Raw genomic sequence first — 21,047 nt, forward strand, 5'->3', positions numbered from 1 at the left:
AAATTGTGTGGGCCTCCCCTCTAGAAAGAACTAGTCCAGTGCTGAAAGCACTAGGGCTCTTCCTACTCCCCTGGGGCGATGGGTGAATGGTAATACGACGGGAAAAAGTTAAAGAAAGAAAATGCCATTTTTGTTTGTGGAACTGCAAGTCTCATCTGGCCTGGGCAGAAATTAAGTTTGGCCTGCTGGTAGAGTTACAAGCATCGGCATACCCATGGCGGCCAGGGCATGCTGGCACTTGAAGAACCACAAGTGCCAACATGCCCTGACACCGATGGCTTGCTGCATTCTGTAGTACCACAAACAAAAATGTTAAATAGATCTCAACACCCTTTTTAATACCACATTATTTTAATAAAAATAAAACAAAACACAACACTCTTTATAATCACATCTGTTTATTAAAAATAAAAAAAAATAAAAAATGCTTACCAACAGATGTTTTCTTTGATATCATCTTTTGTTCTGAGAAGCTTGCAATCCAATTATGCTAAACCATGTCCAAATAAAACCCTCATATTTCAAATTGGTCCATGAAGTTGTCACAAATAATTTTTAATTCCAAATTGGTCAATGGAGTTGTTTTTTTTGTTTTTTTTTAACTTTTTATTTATAACAGCAGATGGTACAGGTCATACACAGTATCCCAGTACCGGGATTACAAAAATATAAAGACTTCAGATAAGAAAAATAAAGAGCGCAGAAGAACAACAGAAAAGATATAAATATATTTTACACATCCAAGTACATTCCGAGAGGGAGTTAAAGATCTGCAAAATGAACAATGAGATATAATATTTTTCCCAATTCCTAAGGTGCATCCTGTACCCTTGTACATATCCAGCGGATAGAACAAACTGCCATGATTTTTTTTTTTTTTGGGGAGGTACGGGGGGAAAGGAGGGAAGGGGAAGGGACAGAGGGGGAAAGGTGAACAGAGGGAACACTAAGAGAGAAGAAGAAATAAAGTTATAGAGATTGAAGAAAGAAGAGGAGGGGAAAGCATCTAAGACTTAGGAGAGGCCTGGCATAGAACTGTTGTTAAAGCTATACCAAGGATCCCACACTTTGTGGAACGTGGGAACTGTGTCATGGAGGAGACTTTTCACATATTCCATGGAAGCCGTGTGCCAAGTTCTTTTCATAACACCCTCTCTAGAAGGTTGTGAGGCCTTCTTCCATTCACTAGCTATTTGTAACTTAGCTGCGTTATAGACGTGTCGGATCAGCTTATCTGATGTTTTGGTAATGCCCTTGATAGGTTGGTAAAGGAGCACCGAGAGTGGGGTCTTAGGCACATTGATTGAGGTAACCTGTCGGACTAATGAAATTACCTCGTCCCAAAATTTGGCCACCAGAGGGCAATTCCACCAGATATGAAGGAAAGAGCCCACAATCACGCCAACAAAGATCTGAAGTTTGAGGAAAGATAAAATGGAGTTTCTCAGGGACCATATACCATCTGGTATAGACCTTGTATGAGTTTTCACGGATAGCTGTATTAATAGATGACCTCGAAATTCTTTCACGAATGAGCGACCATCTCTCCTCGTCTAGGGTCACCCCAAGATCCTGTTCCCAAGCCTGCTCGAACGGTTCCTTAGGAGGAGATGAGGAGGTCACGAGAGAACTATACAGGATCGATATTTCGCCTCGGCGACCCGAACTATAAATACAGTGTCTCTCGAAGGGTGTTGGCAACCGCAACCTAGATGAATGAGTATGGGCCTGAATAAAGCTTTTAATTTGCATATAATGAAAGTAGAGGTTGCTTGGAAGTGCGTGTCTCTCGCTCAGGTCTGTGAAAGAGTGTAGAGCATGCTCACCCACCAAATGAAAGAATCGGTCTAACCCTGCTTGCCTCCAAGGGTAAGCAAAAGCATTGATGCACCCCTGTGGGAAACGAGGGTGTCTCCACAGCTGGGTGAGAGGCGAGGGTATGGGGCCAGTGTATATTTTTTGTTCAATTTGTCCCATACCTCCAGCGTAAAACGGATGGAGGGCGTAACAAAGGCTGAGGCTGGTCTGACACTCCTAGGGATCCAAGGTAAGAAGCGAACTCATATATGGAGACAACAATTCTTCAATATCCACCCACTTCTTGAGTCCCAATGGTGAGAGCCAAGAAATGAGATGAGTCAATTGTGTAGCTTGGTAATATTTGTCAAACAAGGGGAGGCCCAGACCACCGTTATATCTAGATTTAGCTAAACAAAGTTTACTACGTCTGGGTCTCTTACCCTGCCACACAAACCCACCGCACATAGATTGAATAGAGCTCAAGAAAGAATCAGGGACTTTGACTGGAAGGGTCTGGAATAAATATAAAAGTCTGGGTAAGACATTCATTTTAATGGCATTGATCCTTCCAAACCACGAGATGTACAGAGAACCCCAGGTCAATAAGTCATGTTTTATTGTGGACAACAAAGGGGGGGGTAATTAGCCTGAAACAAAGTTTCGTAGGAGCTTGTTATATAGACTCCCAGATATCGGATTTGCTCGGGGACGCCATTGAAACTCAAAATTAAGCTCTAAGACTTTCTTTATGTGAGGTGGAAGATGTAGTGGAAGCGCTTCTGATTTGGAGTTGTTCACTTTATATCCGGGAAGAAAACCGAAATTTTGCAGTTCCGCGAATAAATTAGGAAGAGAGGTTTGAGGTGATGATAATGTGAGAAGGACATCATCTGCAAACAGCGATATCTTATATTGTCTACTCCTGACCTGGATTCCCCTCACATCCGGGTTCAGTTGGATCCGAACAGCAAGTGGTTCGATGCATAGTGCATAAATAAGAGGAGAGAGAGGGCATCCTGGTCTCGTCCCATTCTTAATGCCAAACACGGAAGAGCTCAAACCATTTGTCGACACCGAGAAGGATGGGCTATGGATATAGGGCTTGAATACCTTGAAGAAAATTACCAAAGAATCCAAAGGATTGGAGGGTTTGAAACAAATGGCCAGGAGAGCCTATCAAAGGCTTTCTCTGCGTCTAACGCCAAAACTACAGAAGGGAGTTTGGTTTGGTTTATATAAGAAATCAAGTCTATAGTTCTGGTGTTGTCCAGAGCTTGTCTGTTTGGGACAAATCCAACTTGATCCGAGTCTATATGGTGTGGCAGATGGTTGTTCAACCTATTCGCCAGAATTTTGGCAAATAGTTTAATATCCGTGTTTAGCAACGAAATGGGACGATAATTAGCGCAAACTGTGAGATCCTTATTGGGCTTGGGTATTACTATAATATTGGAACGTGTGGTGTCTCTATGAAATTGCTCCCCCCGAAGGATTGAATTGAAAAAAGAAAGTAGATGCGAAGACAGAATGTGTTTAAAAGTTTTATAGTAAGAGGTGGCGAATCCATCAGGACCAGGAGCCTTGGAGGTTTTTTGGGATTTAAGAGCTGCCTTAAGCTCCTTCACTGGTGTCCTCGTTCAGTTTAGAAGCTATGTTCTTGTCTAGTTTTGGAAGGTTACACGTCCTTAGGAATTGTTGGATCATAGATGGTGAGGGGGGTACAGGGGCGCCCTCTTTATTCAAATTATATAAAGATTTGTAGTAACTGTAGAAAGAGTCGTTGATAACTTTTGGGTCATAACTCAACATGCCCTTCTTGTCTGTTACTGCCATTATTGCCTGAGCTGCTCGTTTTGCTTTCAGTTTATTTGCTAGCATAGTGTCAGATTTATTACTTTTCTCATAAAATTTTTGATTGTGCCAACAAAGGGCTCTCTCGGTCTTTTCCGCTAACAAAGATTGCATTTCCCCTCTAATGGAGAGGATTTGCTTATAAACTAGTTTTGAATGATTTTGTGTTTGAGTTCCCTCGAGCTGTTGCAACTGGGCAGTAAGGGAGTTTAGTTTCAGGGTTTGTTGTTTTTTACGAAAAGAGGCAACTTAATAATGGCCCCTCTAATGACTGATTTATGCGCCTCCCAAATCGTGGAAAGTGAAATGTCAGGCATTAGATTAAGATCAAAGTATTCTTGGAGGTGAGACTCTATCTGCTCTTTGAACACGGGCAGTTTGAGTAAAGATTCGTTTAATCTCCATGATGAGCTACTTTTAGCTTTATCCAACAGATCAAACGAAGCCGTGACTATTGAGTGATCCGACCAAGGGTTGGGGAGAATGTCAGTGCGAGTGAGAAGTTGTATAACTTCACTGCAGCCCATAATCATATCAATTCTGGAGTAAGAATTGTGTGGGTGGGAGTAAAAGGTATAGTCACGAGAGGAGGGGTTATGGGCTCTCCAAGAGTCGAACAGACCAGCCCCAGCCATGTGTTTGATCAGCGCTTTTGTTTGGGTAGTAGGCGTGGGGACATGCCGCGTTCCTGATCGGTCTAGTTCCTCCAACAGAATAGTATTAAAGTCCCCGCCTAGTAGGAGAAGACCTCTCTGTATTTTACTTAGCTCAAGGAAAAACTTGTTAAAGAAACTAGACTGCCCTGTATTAGGGGCATACAAATTTTCCACAGTAATAGTTTGATGTCCCACCTGACCCACCAATATAATGAAGCGGCCCTCATGATCTAGACTAGATGCTGTAAGCTGAAAGGGTACGGAGTTCCATGACGGCAACTCCACACCGCTTGACTGGTAGGGAAGCATATTCCACAATGGGAAATCTACGGGAGGACAAGGAGGGATGGTCGGCCTGTGTAAATTGAGTCTCCTGTAATCATACAAAATCAACTTTCAAATCTTTTACAGTTCTATGTAGTAGTGATCTCTTTTGTGGTGTGTTAAGCCCCTTAGCATTAATGGAAGCAAAGGTCAGCGACATGATGTTCTACAAGAGTATCGAGGGGCGTACTAAGTTAAACAAAAAGAGCGAGGGGGAGCAAATAGAACTCTGCTAGCAAAGAGAAAGGAAAGTATAGGAGGGGAGTATTGGTGAGGGGATAAGGGTAGCTAGTGATCGACCACCCCACCCAACGAAGTGTGGGGGGAGAGGTGACCACAGAGGTTGAGCCCACGGAAAAGTGGGAATTCGAACCGTTTCAAATAGAACGGGTCGAATGGGCTCAGAGGTTGGGTTTCAAGTAACTAAGTTTAAGGTATTGTGAACAGGGAGATTATGAGGACTAACCTGTCCCCACACTCCTATGACCCAATGTATATGGGGTGCAAGGCCGGGCAGACAAACCTAGCCCAACCCACCCAGAAACACGTATTACAAACAGAAGTGCAAATCCTTACAGAAAGCTCCAATAAAACAATAACGTACATGCAGGAACATTTTAAGCAATATTAAAGACTTAAATTCTAAAACATAATTAAAGTTAAAATTCCGGGGGACCATAAATCATCACCCGATCTCCGGCACCAGGATGCGGCCATGCCCCACGAGCAACCCAACAAAGTCCTCAGGTACCGGCTGTAAACAGAACCATGATGGCGACCAGGCCCCATCACTCACAATATGTGAAACAGCAGGAGAGCCCAGGAGACATGGCCACCCCCCAATCGCAGGAAGTTATCCTAAAGAACAATCCGAAAAACAAAGTATAAGCAGAACATGAACACATTTAAACGAGCAATAGCAAAAATAACACTTGAATAAATGATCAACATATTGTATGTCATTTTTATAGAACAAACTAACTAATATAATTTGTAGTTCAAACTTTACTAAACAACTACACCTAGTTCCTTTCAGTTGAAGGTGTCAGGACCAGTGATACTTGCCGAGGATGACAGATTTCGATCCATGGAACGTCACACTTGACGGGAAGCCATAGAAGCCCAAACTCCATTCCAGGAGGCTGACGTTTAAAGTAGTCACTTAGTAACAAAAGGAATGAAAAACTTTCTATCGCTGGCCGGTGATCGGATCCGGAACTGGACGACCCAAATCAAGTTTACGTACCAAGTCCTTGCCTTCGGTCGGATCCCTTATGGTGATTTGGTGGCCATCTGCTTCTACAATTAAGCGGAAGGGAAAACCCCATTTGTATTTATATCCATGCTCTCGTAAAGTTCTTGTAACGTCCTTTAATTCCCTACGCTTCAAGATTGTAGCAGGAGCCAGGTCCTGGAAGATTTGAATCTTCAAATAGAATATAAGGAGAGTTCCTGCTTGCTGTAGTTATGCCCTCTTTAGTTTTAAAGGACAGGAATTTAAGGACCACATCCCTGGGCGGTTCAGTGTCTTTAGGCTTAGGGCGCAAGGCCCTATGTGCACGTTCAATGCATATGATTTGATCTGAGAGCTCAGGGACTAGTTTTTGAAATAGTCGAACCAGATAGGGTTCTAACTGCTGATGGTCCACCGTCTCCGGAATGTTACGTATCCGAAGATTGTTCCGGCGTTCTCTGTTTTCAAGATCTTCTGATTTCTCTTTGTAGAATAGCAACTCCCTATTTAGATAGTCAATATCTTGTGTTGTTTCCTGCAGCACTTTAGAATTTGATTCCACTTTATGTTCGATAGAGGCAGTGCGTTTGGTCAACTGCGCAATTTTGCCGCGGAGATCCGCCGACCGCTTTTGGAATTCAGTTGTGAAGGTGTTCTGGAGTGATAACATCATAGCCTGAATAGTGGCTAAAGCGTCCGCAGAGTCAGTCGGGGTTCCCGCTGAGGCTTGAGGAGACGGAGGGGGAGAGGTGGTGTGCACGGGAGAATCCTGTCTTGACATGTGTTGGAGGATTCCCGTCTGTGTCCCCTTTTTGCCTCTGGAGCTGTTCTTATGCATGATTAGTAGTAGGACACCAAGCAGGATTTATAGGCAAAAATAAGTGTGTCTCCGGGTGGGCCGGGCCAGATAGTATTAATTAAAAGAGCATGACGGGAGAACAAATGTCCACTCCGAAATGGAAACTAGAAGATGTTGTTTAAGGCTGGAGTGATTAAAAAGCCACTTGGTTGTGTTAAACTCGTTCCAGCTGAACTATCACTGGTTGGCCCCTATATCGCAGTGTAGGCACAGTAACAGAGAAACTGTGTTATATAGCAGGCATAAGAAAGTCCAGATGGCCAAATTTATAACCTACACAAGTTGGCCACTAGATGGCAGAAGGGCACCGAATAAGATTTGTGACGAATATAGTGTATAATTTAGCCACAAGATGGCAGCACCAACTCTTTGAGAATTTTTCTTTACAGATGTAGTAGCACAAAAACGCCACAAGGTGGCAGCAAAGTCTGACTTTTTGTGTGTAATCTGCCCGGTAAAGACGTAGAGCCTCACTTTAGGTGCGATATTACAGACTCTAAGATTTTCTTGAGGCACAATAACAGTGAGGATACTCAGCACTGATATGTGCTTTGGAGGCTTCAGTAATCGGGCACCGCTGGGCCACTCAGGCAGACTGGTTAGAGATTTCTCGGTAAGCCCCGGAGGACTTCCCAGCAGGCACTGCACTGGCTCCAGTAGCGGAAGTGAAGGTGGTAATGGCGCCAGTGATATCCGGTCACTTTCAATCCTTACACCGGGACCCAGGGAGAGCGAGGGGAATCATTGCAGCCTCTCAGCAGCGCAGACACCCCAACAATTCTTGCAGGTACTTAGTATAAACGGGCACTGTCCGTTCTCTGGCCTCCTCCCGCGCTGCCTCACCTCTATACTTCCCGATGCTGCGTCCCCTGGGTTGATTTTATTACAGCCTGCAACTCTCATAACCTCCAGAGTGTACTTGGTAACAGCAGCTTTTCACCTCCTGGTGGAACAGCGAACTGCGGCTAGCACTGTGCGGGTCCCCGCATCTCCAAAACCCCTGGTCCATCTCCACGCTCGGGGTTAAGAGACCCCAGCTAGTCAGCCCAGGACTTAAATAACTTTTATGGCGCTGTTTAATAGATGTTACTTTTGGGAAAACCGCCAATATAAGAAGGTATTTAAGGTAGATGAGCGGAGCTCAGATGGAACACGTCCGCTCTATATGGCAGTCAGGCCACGCCCCCAATGGAGTTGTTTTTTGAAGCATACTTTTTACATTATCTACAAAAAAATGTAATTCCCTCTTTCTTAGGCATAAGTTTAGGATGCCTTGGGGTATATTGTAAATTCTAGGCTTCCAAACTGTTTACATAAAATTATCTGCTATCTCCTCCTCCTCCTATACCCTGCTTCTGCAAGGACTTCAGATTGGTTTGTGCCTGGCAGTGGAGGGGGCACTTTTCATATATGGGAGATGCCTTTGTATATGTTTGTATATTTGTAATTTATTTTCTGTTTGCGGCTGTGGTTTTCAGAAGTTGCAAGCACACAAAACAGCTGAATGTTGTTGAAAAGAGGGCATCGGAGGTGTTCAGGCTGATGCCTCCCCCCAGCTCGAGGTTCCGGGAATCTTGTTATTGCTGTCAAGGGGCCCATTTTAGCCACTGCCTGAGTGAACAGAGGAATTGGCACCACAGTGGGCAATGGTCTGCTCCTAAGGGGGGGGGGGGGGAGTATATGCAAAGGGGGAGACTGGGCCAGTAGCAGGCATAATGAACATTCTGCCCACCCAGAATACGGTGTGGGAGGGTCCTGTTTACTCCTTTTCCGAGGTCAGTTTTTCTGTACTACACAGTTGCTTGGGTGAGAGGAATTGGGGATACATGATAGATCTCCTCAGTATTCAATGGGTCTTACACAGACCAGAAAAATCTTTTGGCTCTGAGATAGGACATTCAGTCCCTGCCTTCTTCAGGGGTGGTTTTAACAGTCCTGAACCATCAAAATGGGGTTTTTCTCCAACCCGTGCTTGGTTCTAAAACCTGAGTGCTTGGGCAGGCCCATCAAGAATCTGAAATTCTTAAACACTCAGCTTCGGGTGGACAGATTCAACTTGTAGTCCTTGAAATCGGTAGGAAACAGCATGGAGTGGGACACGTTTTTATTGGCTTTGGACAATAACACATATTTACATGTTTCCATCTGGGAGGGACATCAATGCCCTCTCAGATTTGATGGTCAGTCCTATCATTACCAGTTTTGGGGCTTTTCCCTTTGGGGTTGCCATGGCCCCAAGGGTTTTCACCAAAGTCGTGGTGACTCTGTTGCGGTTCAAAGAAGTGACAATCGTTCCCGTGAAGGGAGAGTCATTGTCCGTGCTTCTGTTCCATGTGCAGGTGTTGTTTCCATAACAGCGGATGATATTTTTCAGTTATCTTTTTGACGTTAAGAAACAGTGTATTCTTGCCACCCACCTGGCCTGTGTCTTTTGAGGCAGTGGTATTCTGGTCTCAAAGGTGCGTCAATTCGTCCTTCTTTGTGTGCTTATGGAGAATCTCTGCAGGGGTCGTCGATTCTCAATCTGGGATTGGCCTTTGGTAACAATGGACGTGAACCTTCAGGGTTGGAGGGCTGTCATTTTTCCTGTCTGCTTTCAGGAACTTTGGCCCTTGTAGGAATCCGATAAATATGTTGGAATTGCGAGTTCTGTTCTGCGCTCTGATCAACACAGAGCAGTTGCTGTAAGGAATGGCAGTGAAGATAAATGGACAGTACTACAGTGGTAGTATTCCTCGTCCTCAGGGCAGCATCAGGAGTGGGTTTTTGCCATGCGAGAGACTTGCAGGATCTTTCGGTGGGCCTTCTGAGACGTTCAGACCATCATAGCAGTTTTAATCTCGGTGGAGAACTGGGAGGAAGATGTTCTGAGCTTGCAGACTTTTCATCCAGGCGAATGTTCTCTTCACGTCGGCATGACAACGCCTTGGTTGAACTACAAGGTGGAGCTGTTCTGCTCCAGGTCCAGATCTAAGGGTTGTTTTCCTAGAGATATCATCACCTGGTTTACTTGTTTTCTTTAGTAGCAATGTCCTGAAGGTCTTCAAGAAGGTGAAGAAAGAGTGTTTTGGTCATTCTGGTATTTACAAATTGGCCTAGAAGGGCCTGATACACCGATGTTCTTCTTTGCATGGTGGCGGGTCAGTTGTGGCATCTGCCACTCATCCAGGTCTATGATGTCAAGGGCCGTTTTGTTTCAATTTGGAAGCAAAAGTGTTGTATGGCGCAAACCATGCTTCGTCGGACAGAGATTTCCAGAGTGTGGAGAACATATTTCCTGGTGAGAGAGGAAAGGACTTTCTACCTCTTTTCATTTACCGAGGTTATGTTCTTGCAAAAGTTGTTGGAGACAGATTTACACCTTAATTCTCAAGGTTCAGGTTTCTTTTCTCTCTTTCAAAAGAAGAGTGGCTCGGTTGCAGATGTTCAGACATTTTTTGCAGGGTTTTCTACAGCATCCATATGTCTCTCCGGTGACCCCATGGGATCTCAACCTCTGGTCTTCAATGCTCTGCAGCATTCGACCTCTGAACCGTTGGACTCTGCATAGTTAAAATTTCTCATGTGAAAGACTGTATTCCATTTTGTCATTTTTTTTTTTTCTGCAAGAAGAGTTTGAGCTGGCAGCCATTTCCTGCAAGTTCCTCTTTTCTATGAGGATAGGTAGTTCTTCGAGCCAAACCTTCCTTTCAACCCTAAGGTGGCTTTCAGATTTCATCTTAATCAGTACATTGTCATCCTGGCTCTGGTCAAGAGTAAGTTTCCAGAGGAAGAGGGCTCTTTTGGCTCTCTGGATGCGTCAGAGCCTTGTGGACCTATGAGACAAAATGTATGTATAGGAGTATTCAGTGCTGCTGATTGTAATCACATGGATACATCAGAATACAAACTTGTATTCTTATATAAGCACTACTAGTGATCACATATGTGCGTTTCAACATCTCACACTTTCTCAAGGAACTATCCTTGAGAAAGACCTTAATTGAGAGGTTGAAACGCGTTGGTTTGTATGGGCTGTCCATTTTGGAGTAGGTTGGATTCTTGTATCAACATTGCAGCATACCAGAGGAACTAAGTTTGAGCAGACTCCTGGGAATTTACTATCATACGCTCATCCAGACTTCTTTCTGGCAGGGGTCCATCTATTATCCAATTGGTTTTGATTTTACTTGATATTTTTATATTCCAGTATTTATGTGGTGGTCTATTTTTGTATGTTTGAAGCTGCCATGTCAGCCACTATGTCAAATAAAAATATTTTCTAACGTCAAATGGTATCGCACTAGATTTGTTTCGTTCCATCTTCTCCACATATCGCACTGAGGGATTTTCCCTGATGCAAAAAAGAAGCAAAGACATTTCTGATATCCTGCCTGTTTCTATCTCTCTTCCTGTAAGTGTTCTCACATAAGAATTGGATGGTGAAGGAGTAATTTCGATCACATACCATAAGCATTGGAGCAATTAAGGCGAATATACATTTATTGTCTAGTAAGTTGAACCACAAAGGAGATGGAGCACAGTGGAACTTACTGTATGAACTTACATTTATTGTTAAAAAGAATCAATGGGATTCCTTATAATGTTGAATTATTAGTATTATCTTAAATGATGTAGCACTATGTTGCACTTTATTTCTTTTTACATGTCATGTTTCACTGTACACCTATGAGGAAGAAGTGATCACCAAAAGTGACACGTGGATTTTCTCACCAGTTGAATTTAAGTATTCTCTTTTTTTTATTCATATTGTAATTTGTTATACTGCAATTGGTTTATTATCATCTGACACTTGAAGTTATATGTATGTGAATATACTCAATAACACAGGAGACTTATCACTATATATTCAAATTTCACATTTAGGAACACAGCGTGGTTCCTGTAAGAGGATGTAGTAGTAATGGGGAAGAGTGTATATATACCTATTTAACATATGTGATTATCACTAGTAGTTTGTATTCTGATGTATCCATGTGATTACAATCAGCAGCGCTGAATACTCCTATACATACATTTTTTTTCTCAAATTTCCCCCTTGGAATATTGTGCGATTCCATTAGGAAGGTTAGCAGCAGCTGATTTTTAGCGCAATCCACCATTTTTATATATTTTTTATCTTGTGGGCCTATGTTCATAGGACTGCAAAAGTGCGCAGGATATTTTGGTACTCCATGATGAGCATAAGAGGGTCTGGACGTGTTACCTGCTTCTTTGTTCACCTATTTGCTAGATTTTTTTGGTTTAATGTGTTTTGAATGCATGAGAAAAAGGATTTTTATACCTTTTTTTTATATAAATGCTTTACTTCTAGTCCATTGGTGCACTGAATGCCCTTTACGCTCTAGGTTCTCCTTTCGTGTAACATGTTTGATTAGTGATTTTTCAGGCGCATTTTGTTTTCCTCCTTTGTTCGTTTTTAGTTTCTTTCTGGTGCAAGTTAAACATAACTGAGGTCCTTGCAGGGGCAGGCTATAGAGGGGGATATATTTTAAAGTATAAAATGCCTGGGGGGAGTGGCCTGGTCTAACATGGAGTAGCATGTCTTGCTGCATGCTCTGTGTCCTCATTATCCGACAAATTATCCTGCTGTGGTGTACTCTTGTCTCCGGACCCTCTCCAGAGGAGTTTTGATCCCCCTTTTGTTTGTGCCCACTGTGGTCTGCCTTGCAGATCCCAACTGTCCCCCCTTTGCTGCTGCTCTGTGTTGGCAGCCTATGATCCTCCCGTCTGTGTGGTCACCCACCACGCACCTTTATTGCTAAAATCTTCACTTCAAGGACAGGGATACTGTTTTATGCTTAGCTCACACCAAAGGTCTTTTGCAGTACCAAAATCAACGGGTGGCTGTATTTCCTGATTTCTATATTAATGTTCAAAAGAGCAGGGCCCAATTAGTTTAGAGACTGTTGCAGGAGCTCCAGTTATCATATACTCTTTCTCGCAAGGTTACGTATGGTTACGGATGGCACCACTCACTACTTTGATTCTCCGCATGATGCTGCTACATAGCTGGATAGCAATGTCCCTCACTGGTCCTCCTCTGGGCTGCCTCCTACTCCTTTCTATGCATAATTTCTGACCTGCATTGTCGTTGGACTGCTTGAGTGCTTTATGCTACTGTTTATTGTTTGGTACGATGTTATACTTTTTTTTATAGCTTACAGTTCCTCTCTAACATCGGCCATTTGTATTGTTTATGTATGTGGGATGCTGTCAGGTGTTAATTGGGTACACAAACTACTGTTCATCCAGTTCATTGCTTTTGTTATATGGATGGAGGCCCCATGATAAGGCCAATTACATCCACTTCCTCTCATTTTAAGTTTTATGTTACTGTAGTTTATATTTTGTTTTCTTTACATTGATTCTGGCACCTTGGGAATCTTTTGGGAAGGTTTTATTTAATTATGTTTGGGATCCAGGTATGCCAAAGTTAGGTTGGGGTGTTCAGGGCGGGGGGTGGGGGATGTTTTTGTTTTTTTTTTCTGTTTGTTAGTGCATCACATTTATTTGCATTATTTTTATGGCCCTTTATTAGTATGTTTCCTGGATGCTCACGGGTTATTCTATGTCCGTTAAGGAGGATGCTCACTATGCGCCTACTTCCCTATTTGTTACACTCACTATATAGGCACTGTGACAAAGACCTTTGGGCTGTGTCTAGGATCGTTAGATGATTGAGCAATACGATAAAACGCTCATTGGTGTTTAGGTTTGTTAAGCATTATGATCCTGATATTTTTCTGGAAATGCATTTGGAGGTGTTTAAGGTTCTCTCACTTAAAAAGCCCCTAGCTTAAAATTCCACTCATACATCTAGTTCCAGGGGACTATCTGTTCTTGTTCATAAGCGTCTCCTTTTTTGTTAAGACACTGCAAATTGATTCTCAAGGTCGATTTCTTATTTCAGAAAGCTACCGTTAATTCTGCCCCACTAATACTGTTAGCTGTCTATATACTGTCCCCATACTGCAGCAATTGCAAATATTTTTTTATGGATAAAGAACAGCAGTTGGAGCAGACTTGTAGGGCTTTGGAATCTGTTATATTGTAACTCGTTCCACCAATTTTGTCTCAATTTGCTTACTGCCCATAAAGAGTGGACTGATTACTTTATAGACAAATCCAAGTGTAAATTGCTCTTCAGCAGACATGTCTATTTGGTGTCAGACAGGGATTGGAGTTTTCTGGCCTACCTGACGATCGTGGAGGGTGACAGTACTGCTGTCCCTGTGATTATAGAGAACATGGGAGTTGAGCACTTCCTGATGCCTGCCATAGCTGAGGTCTTTCATAATTTTTGTAAAGAGGTGTAGACATCACAGGCACATTATAGTGTGAAGGACTTCTACTGGTGCTTGGACACAAGCTCTCTCCCCAAACTCTCAGCTGACACTGTTCTTGGATTCTCTTTTTACACTGGAAGGGGTAGACAATGCCATAATGTCCTTTCCCAAAGGTAAAGCCCTGGCTGTGGGAGGTTCCCTATAGAACTTTACAAGCAACACAAAGCGTTTTTTTTGTCCCTATACCTTTAATGCTCTCTCTGAATCTGTAGTGTCCGATTCTATGGCTGAGGCATTGATCGTGGTCCTGCCAAAGCTGGGCAAGGACCCTTGACCATATAGGCCTATATCTCTTGAAGGTGCTCATATACTTTCATGCAGGTGATTGGCTTGAATGCTCAGAAGACAGTGATGGTTTTCCTTGACGTCTGCTAAGGCATTCTATTCCGGGAGGTAATGAAATTATTTGGGTGAATTCTGTCTGTTAATTGGGCTAAGCTCCTTTAACCTAGTCCAGTGGCATGAGTGAGTGTTTACAGCTTTGTGTCCCGTCCCATTAAATTGGGTAGGGACACTCTGCCAGGGCGTCCCCTCTCTCCTACCATATTTGTATTGGCCATAGAGCCTCTTCAGTGATTTATGTAAAGAAAAGTATTCCAGTGGTTTCATTTTGCCAAACCTTAAGATGTATTATTACGCCTCACAAATGGCCTTTTCGAACTTCTGAGTTTTATACCCTGACTATCTTGACTAAGGCATTTTTAAAGCAAGCAGACAGCCAAGACACTCCCCTTCAGATCTTGTTGTTTGGTGTTTGCCCCAGAAACTCGTCTGCCCTGCTCGTATACATTGCAAAAATTTGGAATGCTGCATATAACATGCTCAGTGGGGAAGGAGTGGTTCCCTGTGCTCCTCACTGGGGTCTTACTAGATTTAATCAGCTATAGTTGCTGACTGGGAGATCTCTCTGATTGAGACATTGTATAATCAATTTGGGGAAATTGTATCTTATTAGGGTCTTTAAATCGTTTGAACAACTTGGTGAGTAATTTGTGGTCCCCAAAAAAGTTTTAGTAACTTTGGCATGCTTTTAGTGGCCCAGTTTGGGCAGGAAATTCCTTCCTTTATGGAAGCCCTGATGAAAACCCTGCTTTAACCTCTAGGTTACTCTAAGCTAACATCCTTCACATATTCCTATTTATGAAGTGAATTTGCCACCAATAATCTTGTACGGTGAAGTGGGACGCGGATCTCTGCCCTCTCCCGGATGAAGCCTGGGGGAAAATTCTTCGTAGCTCCCAATGCTCAACAGTCTCCCTCAAATTCCAGCAAATTCAGATTTATTTATTACACTGTCCTAAATGTGGAGACCGTTGCAGCGCATTCTGGCATCTTATTGCAGTTGCCCCCCCCCCTCAAAAAAACCCCCCCAAAAACACATTTTTGGTCTAGTCATCAAATGTATCACAAAACTGGTGTCACAGTCAGGGGAATGCTCCTCTGCCCCCCAGCTCAGCCTGCTCTGATCACAGTACCATTGTATTCGCCTGACTCCCATTATTGATGGCTCCCTCTAGTCCTTATATGCGTAATTAGATTACTTTCCTAAATATTACTGTGGGACATGAATGATTTATCTATACCAGTAGGTAATGTCCCTTGAAGTATGACAATATTTGGGTCCGCTTGCTAGACTCCTCTTTTGCTTTAACATCTCTGGCGAGATCCTCTTTAGTGAATGACAATCACAGGTATTCTCATCACAGTTTTCTTTGTTTTGCTGTTCCATGCTCAAATTGATCTAAGTTGCTTTCTTGATTTACCTTGCAAGTTTCTTGCTATCCTCTATATTTGTCCTATTTGCATTTTTGGATCTTTCATATTGTCTATATGTTTACAATGACCACTATACCTGAACAGTGCAGCTGTAATATACCTCGTATATGTTATGGGATGCTTGTCTGTTCACAGTTATTGTTTTTACTGCCAGTTTTTAATTTTTTAAAATTAGTTTTACAAACAAAATTAATTTTTTTTTTTTTTTTTTTAAGTCCAGTGCTTAAATTCCTGAACTCCTGGTGTCTTCACTATACCCCAAGGCATATGGTATCCCTGGACTAAGAGAAAATGCTTTAACACAAGTATAAAAATCCTGTTTTTGAAATACATATAAAACATTTTTGTGGTATGACCTTGATTTTTAATTTTTTTTGGTTTCTAGTTTTTGTGTAAATTATGTAAAATCTGAGGCTATTTAGCATTGTTAACATTGGTATGGACCCTGTTATCTCTCTATAATCTTGCATCAAGAGCAACCTGTCATCTGAACACAAGTACTTTCTAAACGGTTATCGGAACAGACAACAGAATACTTTCTTGTTCACTTGTCTACATGCCAGCATGAAGTTAGCCCTCTTCTGGGCATTTGTGAATATATGTGTATAAATGACAGCATCAAAAGCCCACATACTGGCAGGAGCATTCTTGGTGTGCTTATAAGGCACATTGTATGACATCACTCTATTTAAATGATATCTAAGTTGTTTATAATTAAGGGGCACAGTTTTATAGCTTACATTTCTTAACAATGTTATGTGTATTAATAACTGTACTTTGTAATTACACACTTACTCTGTACTAATAATGTTGCATTTTTCAAAACTATATACCAGGTATACATTTTAAGGCAGCATTTTTACATTTTCATGTGGCTGCCATTTACATTTCTTCAGTGTCTGCCGATGAGGCAGCTTCTATTCCAATCTTCCAACACACAAACTGTAATGACTGAATTGCTCTGTGGGCATAATACCTTAAAACTTTCTGAGTTTGTCATTCATGTAGTCCGTGAGCTTCCACAGTGCTCCATATTAGTAGCAGAGTGGTGCCAAATGGAAGAATTGTTCATATGGAAGAATTTTGTTTCTTGCATACAATGGATTCCTGCACCAAAAAATGAAATTGCACCTGTTTCCTTCAAATTTGCTTTTGTGCATAGACTCCTAAATATACAGCATGGACCATGGTGTATTGGGGGCCTTGGTGGTCTATCTTATTTCATTTGACCTGCGTCTGTACAAGATAAAACATGTCACAACTCTAATTATGTGTATATTATTTAGGCATATTGGACACTAATATTTATTTTGTCATTTATAATGTGCTGCCAATATTTTGACTGGGGTGCAGGTAATTCATGAAAAAAGTAACAAATCATAGTGTGAATGTATTGGTCAGAATATGTTGGTCATATGTAGTCACTCCTGAAATAGGATAGAATAGCTGCTTTTACTACTCTTCCACAGTTATATGCACTACAAGCTTTGTACAGGTGAGTTGTTTGCCTTTTTAATTCCATGCAGTTTAAGTATAAAACATGCTTTTTGTTTTTGTAGGGAGGACCTAAGGCGCTGGTTTATACAGCAGGAAATGGATTTGTTCAAATTCCGATTCGTCCAGTTAAAAAACAATAAAGTCCAAGAGTTTTTGAAGTTGAATGATTTGGAATTTGTTGCTGTAAGTAACTTTACCTTAAACTGTACTGTATATAACTTGGGTAAATTCATGTTTCAGGAAAGCGGTTTTCATACATCATTCTTAAAGTTTAATAAGAAAATGAATAATGTGATTTGATGGAAGTGCTAATGTTCTCTCATATCTTGTTTTTTGTATTCATCATAACATTGCCCCTAAGATTCATTTCACTTTTGATAATGTTGAATGTAATTGTGATAACCCTGGTATATGACACTCTGGTGTTTTAACCAGAAACCTCTTTGAACAGCATAAAAATCAATATGCTGAACTGTGAACAAACCTTGACATTAGCTGGAACCTTCAGTTGTATTGAGCTAAAGCTTAGATTTAGATCTTACAATATTGATTTGTATTTCATTGAGTACTATTCTGGTCCGGTGGATTATTTTTTATGTAGTGTACTTTTCTTCACCTCTGAAAGTGAGTGCTCCTTCCACTTAAATTAAGAGTTAAAAATAACTCGTACATTAAATGTGTACAATTAGGGGTGAATTGAATTGGCAGCGAGGGGACGTAATATGTTTCTGAAACAGTCTGTGAAGGAAGACCCATCGCGCCAGAGTTCTTACTAAAATCTCTCCTCATTTTCCCTCGTGTCCCTTAGAGCTGCGAGGGAAAATCGGCAGTGATTCTGTACCGTATTAGCTGGCATTGTGCGCAGCCAGGAATTAACGCAAATTTCCCCCTTAGAAATGAGAGATTAAGTGGAAAAGCTGATGTAGTTGTGCTGAAGGAATCCGTATGCATCTAAGGAACTAAACAAAAAAGGGAAGAGGTTTAGTTATGAAATTGACCATAAGTCTGATGAAGTTAATAAATAAATAAATATATATATATATATATAAATAAAAACAGGGATACTCTGCACTCTCCAAACACATAATTAATGCTGTACCAAGTACTGTTCTATATTAAAAACAGGGAATGTTAGTTCCACATATTGCAATATATGTTAAGCTGACCAACTAACGCCAAAGTCTTCCCAATCTGGTCAGTCCTAACATGATCAAATGCTATGCTATTTATCTGGGCTTAAGGCTTACCTGCACACAGCTTTTAAAGGCAAGTCTTTCCCTAGCACTAGCAGCCATGGGAGACCTGGGACTCACCTGACACTAGTTGGAATTAATTAATGTAAAGAATTGGGTGCAAGATAAAATATATATATAATTACTAAAGTTGCAGGGAGTTGTGTATTAGAAGTGGCCGGCTCAGTGACCTTTAGGGCTTGGTCACTCCTATTTGCTGCTAATGTACTTTTTATTCTCTTATGGACTTACTGCCTTAAAAGTACATTAAGTAAAGGAAGACTGGTTTCTTATGGCCTTGACCACCATCATTACTCCGATTTTAATGACGAGCTTAAAATTTTAGAATGTGGCACAACCTATTTCTCATATTTTAATGCATGCTACCAGTACAATAACTTGTATTCGCAAAATTGCAACATATAGAAAATGCACCACTAAAACATGGCTTAGTTTTTGTGTGTTTTTACCCATTTTTCCAGTGCACATGTTTGAAGAGAGCCCTTAGCTCTTAGACATGCAAGTTTTTTGTGTGAGAATTCATTTGATTTACTATTCAGGCACATTCCATCTGGTTAAACTTTCACTTTTCAAATGATAAAGGTTATCGTTATAATGTTGCTCTGCAGTGGTCCCAATGCAAACTCCCTGAGTATAACATTTACTTTCATAACAATTAAATTCATGTTTACGTTTAACTTTTCCTGCAGATTTAATATCACATAGGTAAGGCCAATAAATGTCATCATTTGCAAACACAATTTGATTTTTGGTAACCTTTCTGTTTGTTGTCATTAGGGGGAGCCCTTGATCTATTCAGCTACTCCTTGACAATACATTTTATCTATGGAAATGTCAGAAAAGGACTGTGTAACTAATAGCTAAACTCGAGCCATTTTTTTTATTTCTATTTTTTTTCGGCAAAAAATGTTTTTTAAAGAAAAAAAATCTTAGAAGTGTATTTTTACTCCTCCTTCATATTTATTATCCTTTTGTGTGTGTTAAACTTGGCTAGCTAATGCCGAAACCTCTGCTGATAACACCCCCTCCCCCCATATAAATTGTAACAAAAAAACGAGTGACGGCACTGTTGCCTTTTATAAAATACAAAAAAATTAAAATAAAGTTCAATGAAAAAAAGGTTCAAAGTCTGTCTTGTATGTTTTATTATAATTCATAAAACTTCTTTGACACTCCTTAAAGGTGCCGTTGTTGTTTCACAGTAAGTAGCTCAAAGGTAATAGAAACAACAATTAATAAAGCATGTAGTTGAAACGTCAATATTTTTTTGTTGAATTATTTTTTTTTTGTACTTTTAGAAGGACAATAGCGCTGTCACTCCATTTGCATGTTGGAGATTTGTGGGTGTGGCTTGGAGGTGAAGTGGACTGCATGTGTCTTTGCAGTGCGCTTTGGTTTAGTTATTGATTATCACGTACTTGCCAACCTCCACAACCCCTATTTATAAATTTCCTAATGAAGAAACACTTGTGCTGCTCATAGCGCCAATGTACTTTTCTTATAATAGGGGGTTACATGTTTCCTGCATAATCTTATTAACAATTCTGGCTACTTTTTGTGTTATACTGCCACAAATATACAGATATTTATATAGTGATTCCTACAAATATCTTTGTTTTACTGGCCGTGTTTTGATTGTGTGAGCAGACTTTACACTTTCATATCTTCAATGACACTACAAAGTATGTGTTGTGCACTTTAGCTTTCTGTTGTTTTCTAGCTTTTGTCATGCCCTGCTTTATATTTTTGTGTGTGTGTATATATCTTTATGGGTGAGTGGGAGGAGCAATTCATCTATACTCCCAATGAATTCTCAAATAACATCATACTGTACAAGAGATATATAGATGATGTCATCTTGATCTGGAGAGGAAGTACCACACGTCTTCAAGAATTCTTTCTTTATATTAGTAATAATAGTTTCAACCTTAAATTCACCATGAAATATGATAAAACCCAGATTGAATACTTGGATCTAATATTGGTGGGTCAAGGGGATACTATAACACAAAATTATATTAAGTCAGTTGACACCAACAGTTATCTTCATTTCAACAGTTCTTATGTAAAAAGATGTAAAATGAATATACCATATTCTCAATTCCATCGAATTAAACGCAACTGCAGTGAGGAAGCTTATTGTAACAACCAACTGGATCTATATGCAGATAGGTTTAAGCAGAGGGGATACCCAGAAACTCTTGGTTGAAGCTGTAGAGAAAACTAAAAAGCTGGAACGTTCTAACCTACTTCATTATAACAAAATAGAAAACAAAGAATGTTCTGTTCCTTTCATTACTGTCTATAATAGCAAAGAAGGTCATATTAGAAAGGTCTTAAACAGACATTGGAGTGTGTTAATGAATGATCCAGTGCTACATGGTATACTTCCTACTAAGCCTAACATCATCTTTAGGAAAAGCAAGAATCTCAAAGATATTTTAGCCC

General features: G+C 40.9%; 1 protein-coding gene across 5 annotated transcripts in view; it reads left to right on the top strand.

Annotated features, from left to right (window-relative positions):
• PRIM2 (DNA primase subunit 2) overlaps positions 1 to 21,047 on the top strand; it is a 140,447-nt gene that overhangs the window by 8,423 nt on the left and 110,977 nt on the right. For 4 of the 5 annotated variants that reach the window (XM_075202565.1, XM_075202562.1, XM_075202563.1 and 1 more), the window contains exon 5: positions 17,409 to 17,529. In XM_075202565.1, coding sequence (XP_075058666.1) covers positions 17,409 to 17,529 — 121 coding nt within the window. Of the gene's footprint in view, positions 1 to 17,408; positions 17,530 to 19,376; positions 19,718 to 21,047 lie in introns of those variants that run through there. The other variant, XM_075202566.1, reaches the window with a different exon arrangement.

This window comes from Mixophyes fleayi, chromosome 3 (genome assembly GCF_038048845.1).
Source record: "Mixophyes fleayi isolate aMixFle1 chromosome 3, aMixFle1.hap1, whole genome shotgun sequence".
Taxonomy (NCBI): Eukaryota; Metazoa; Chordata; class Amphibia; order Anura; family Limnodynastidae; genus Mixophyes; species Mixophyes fleayi.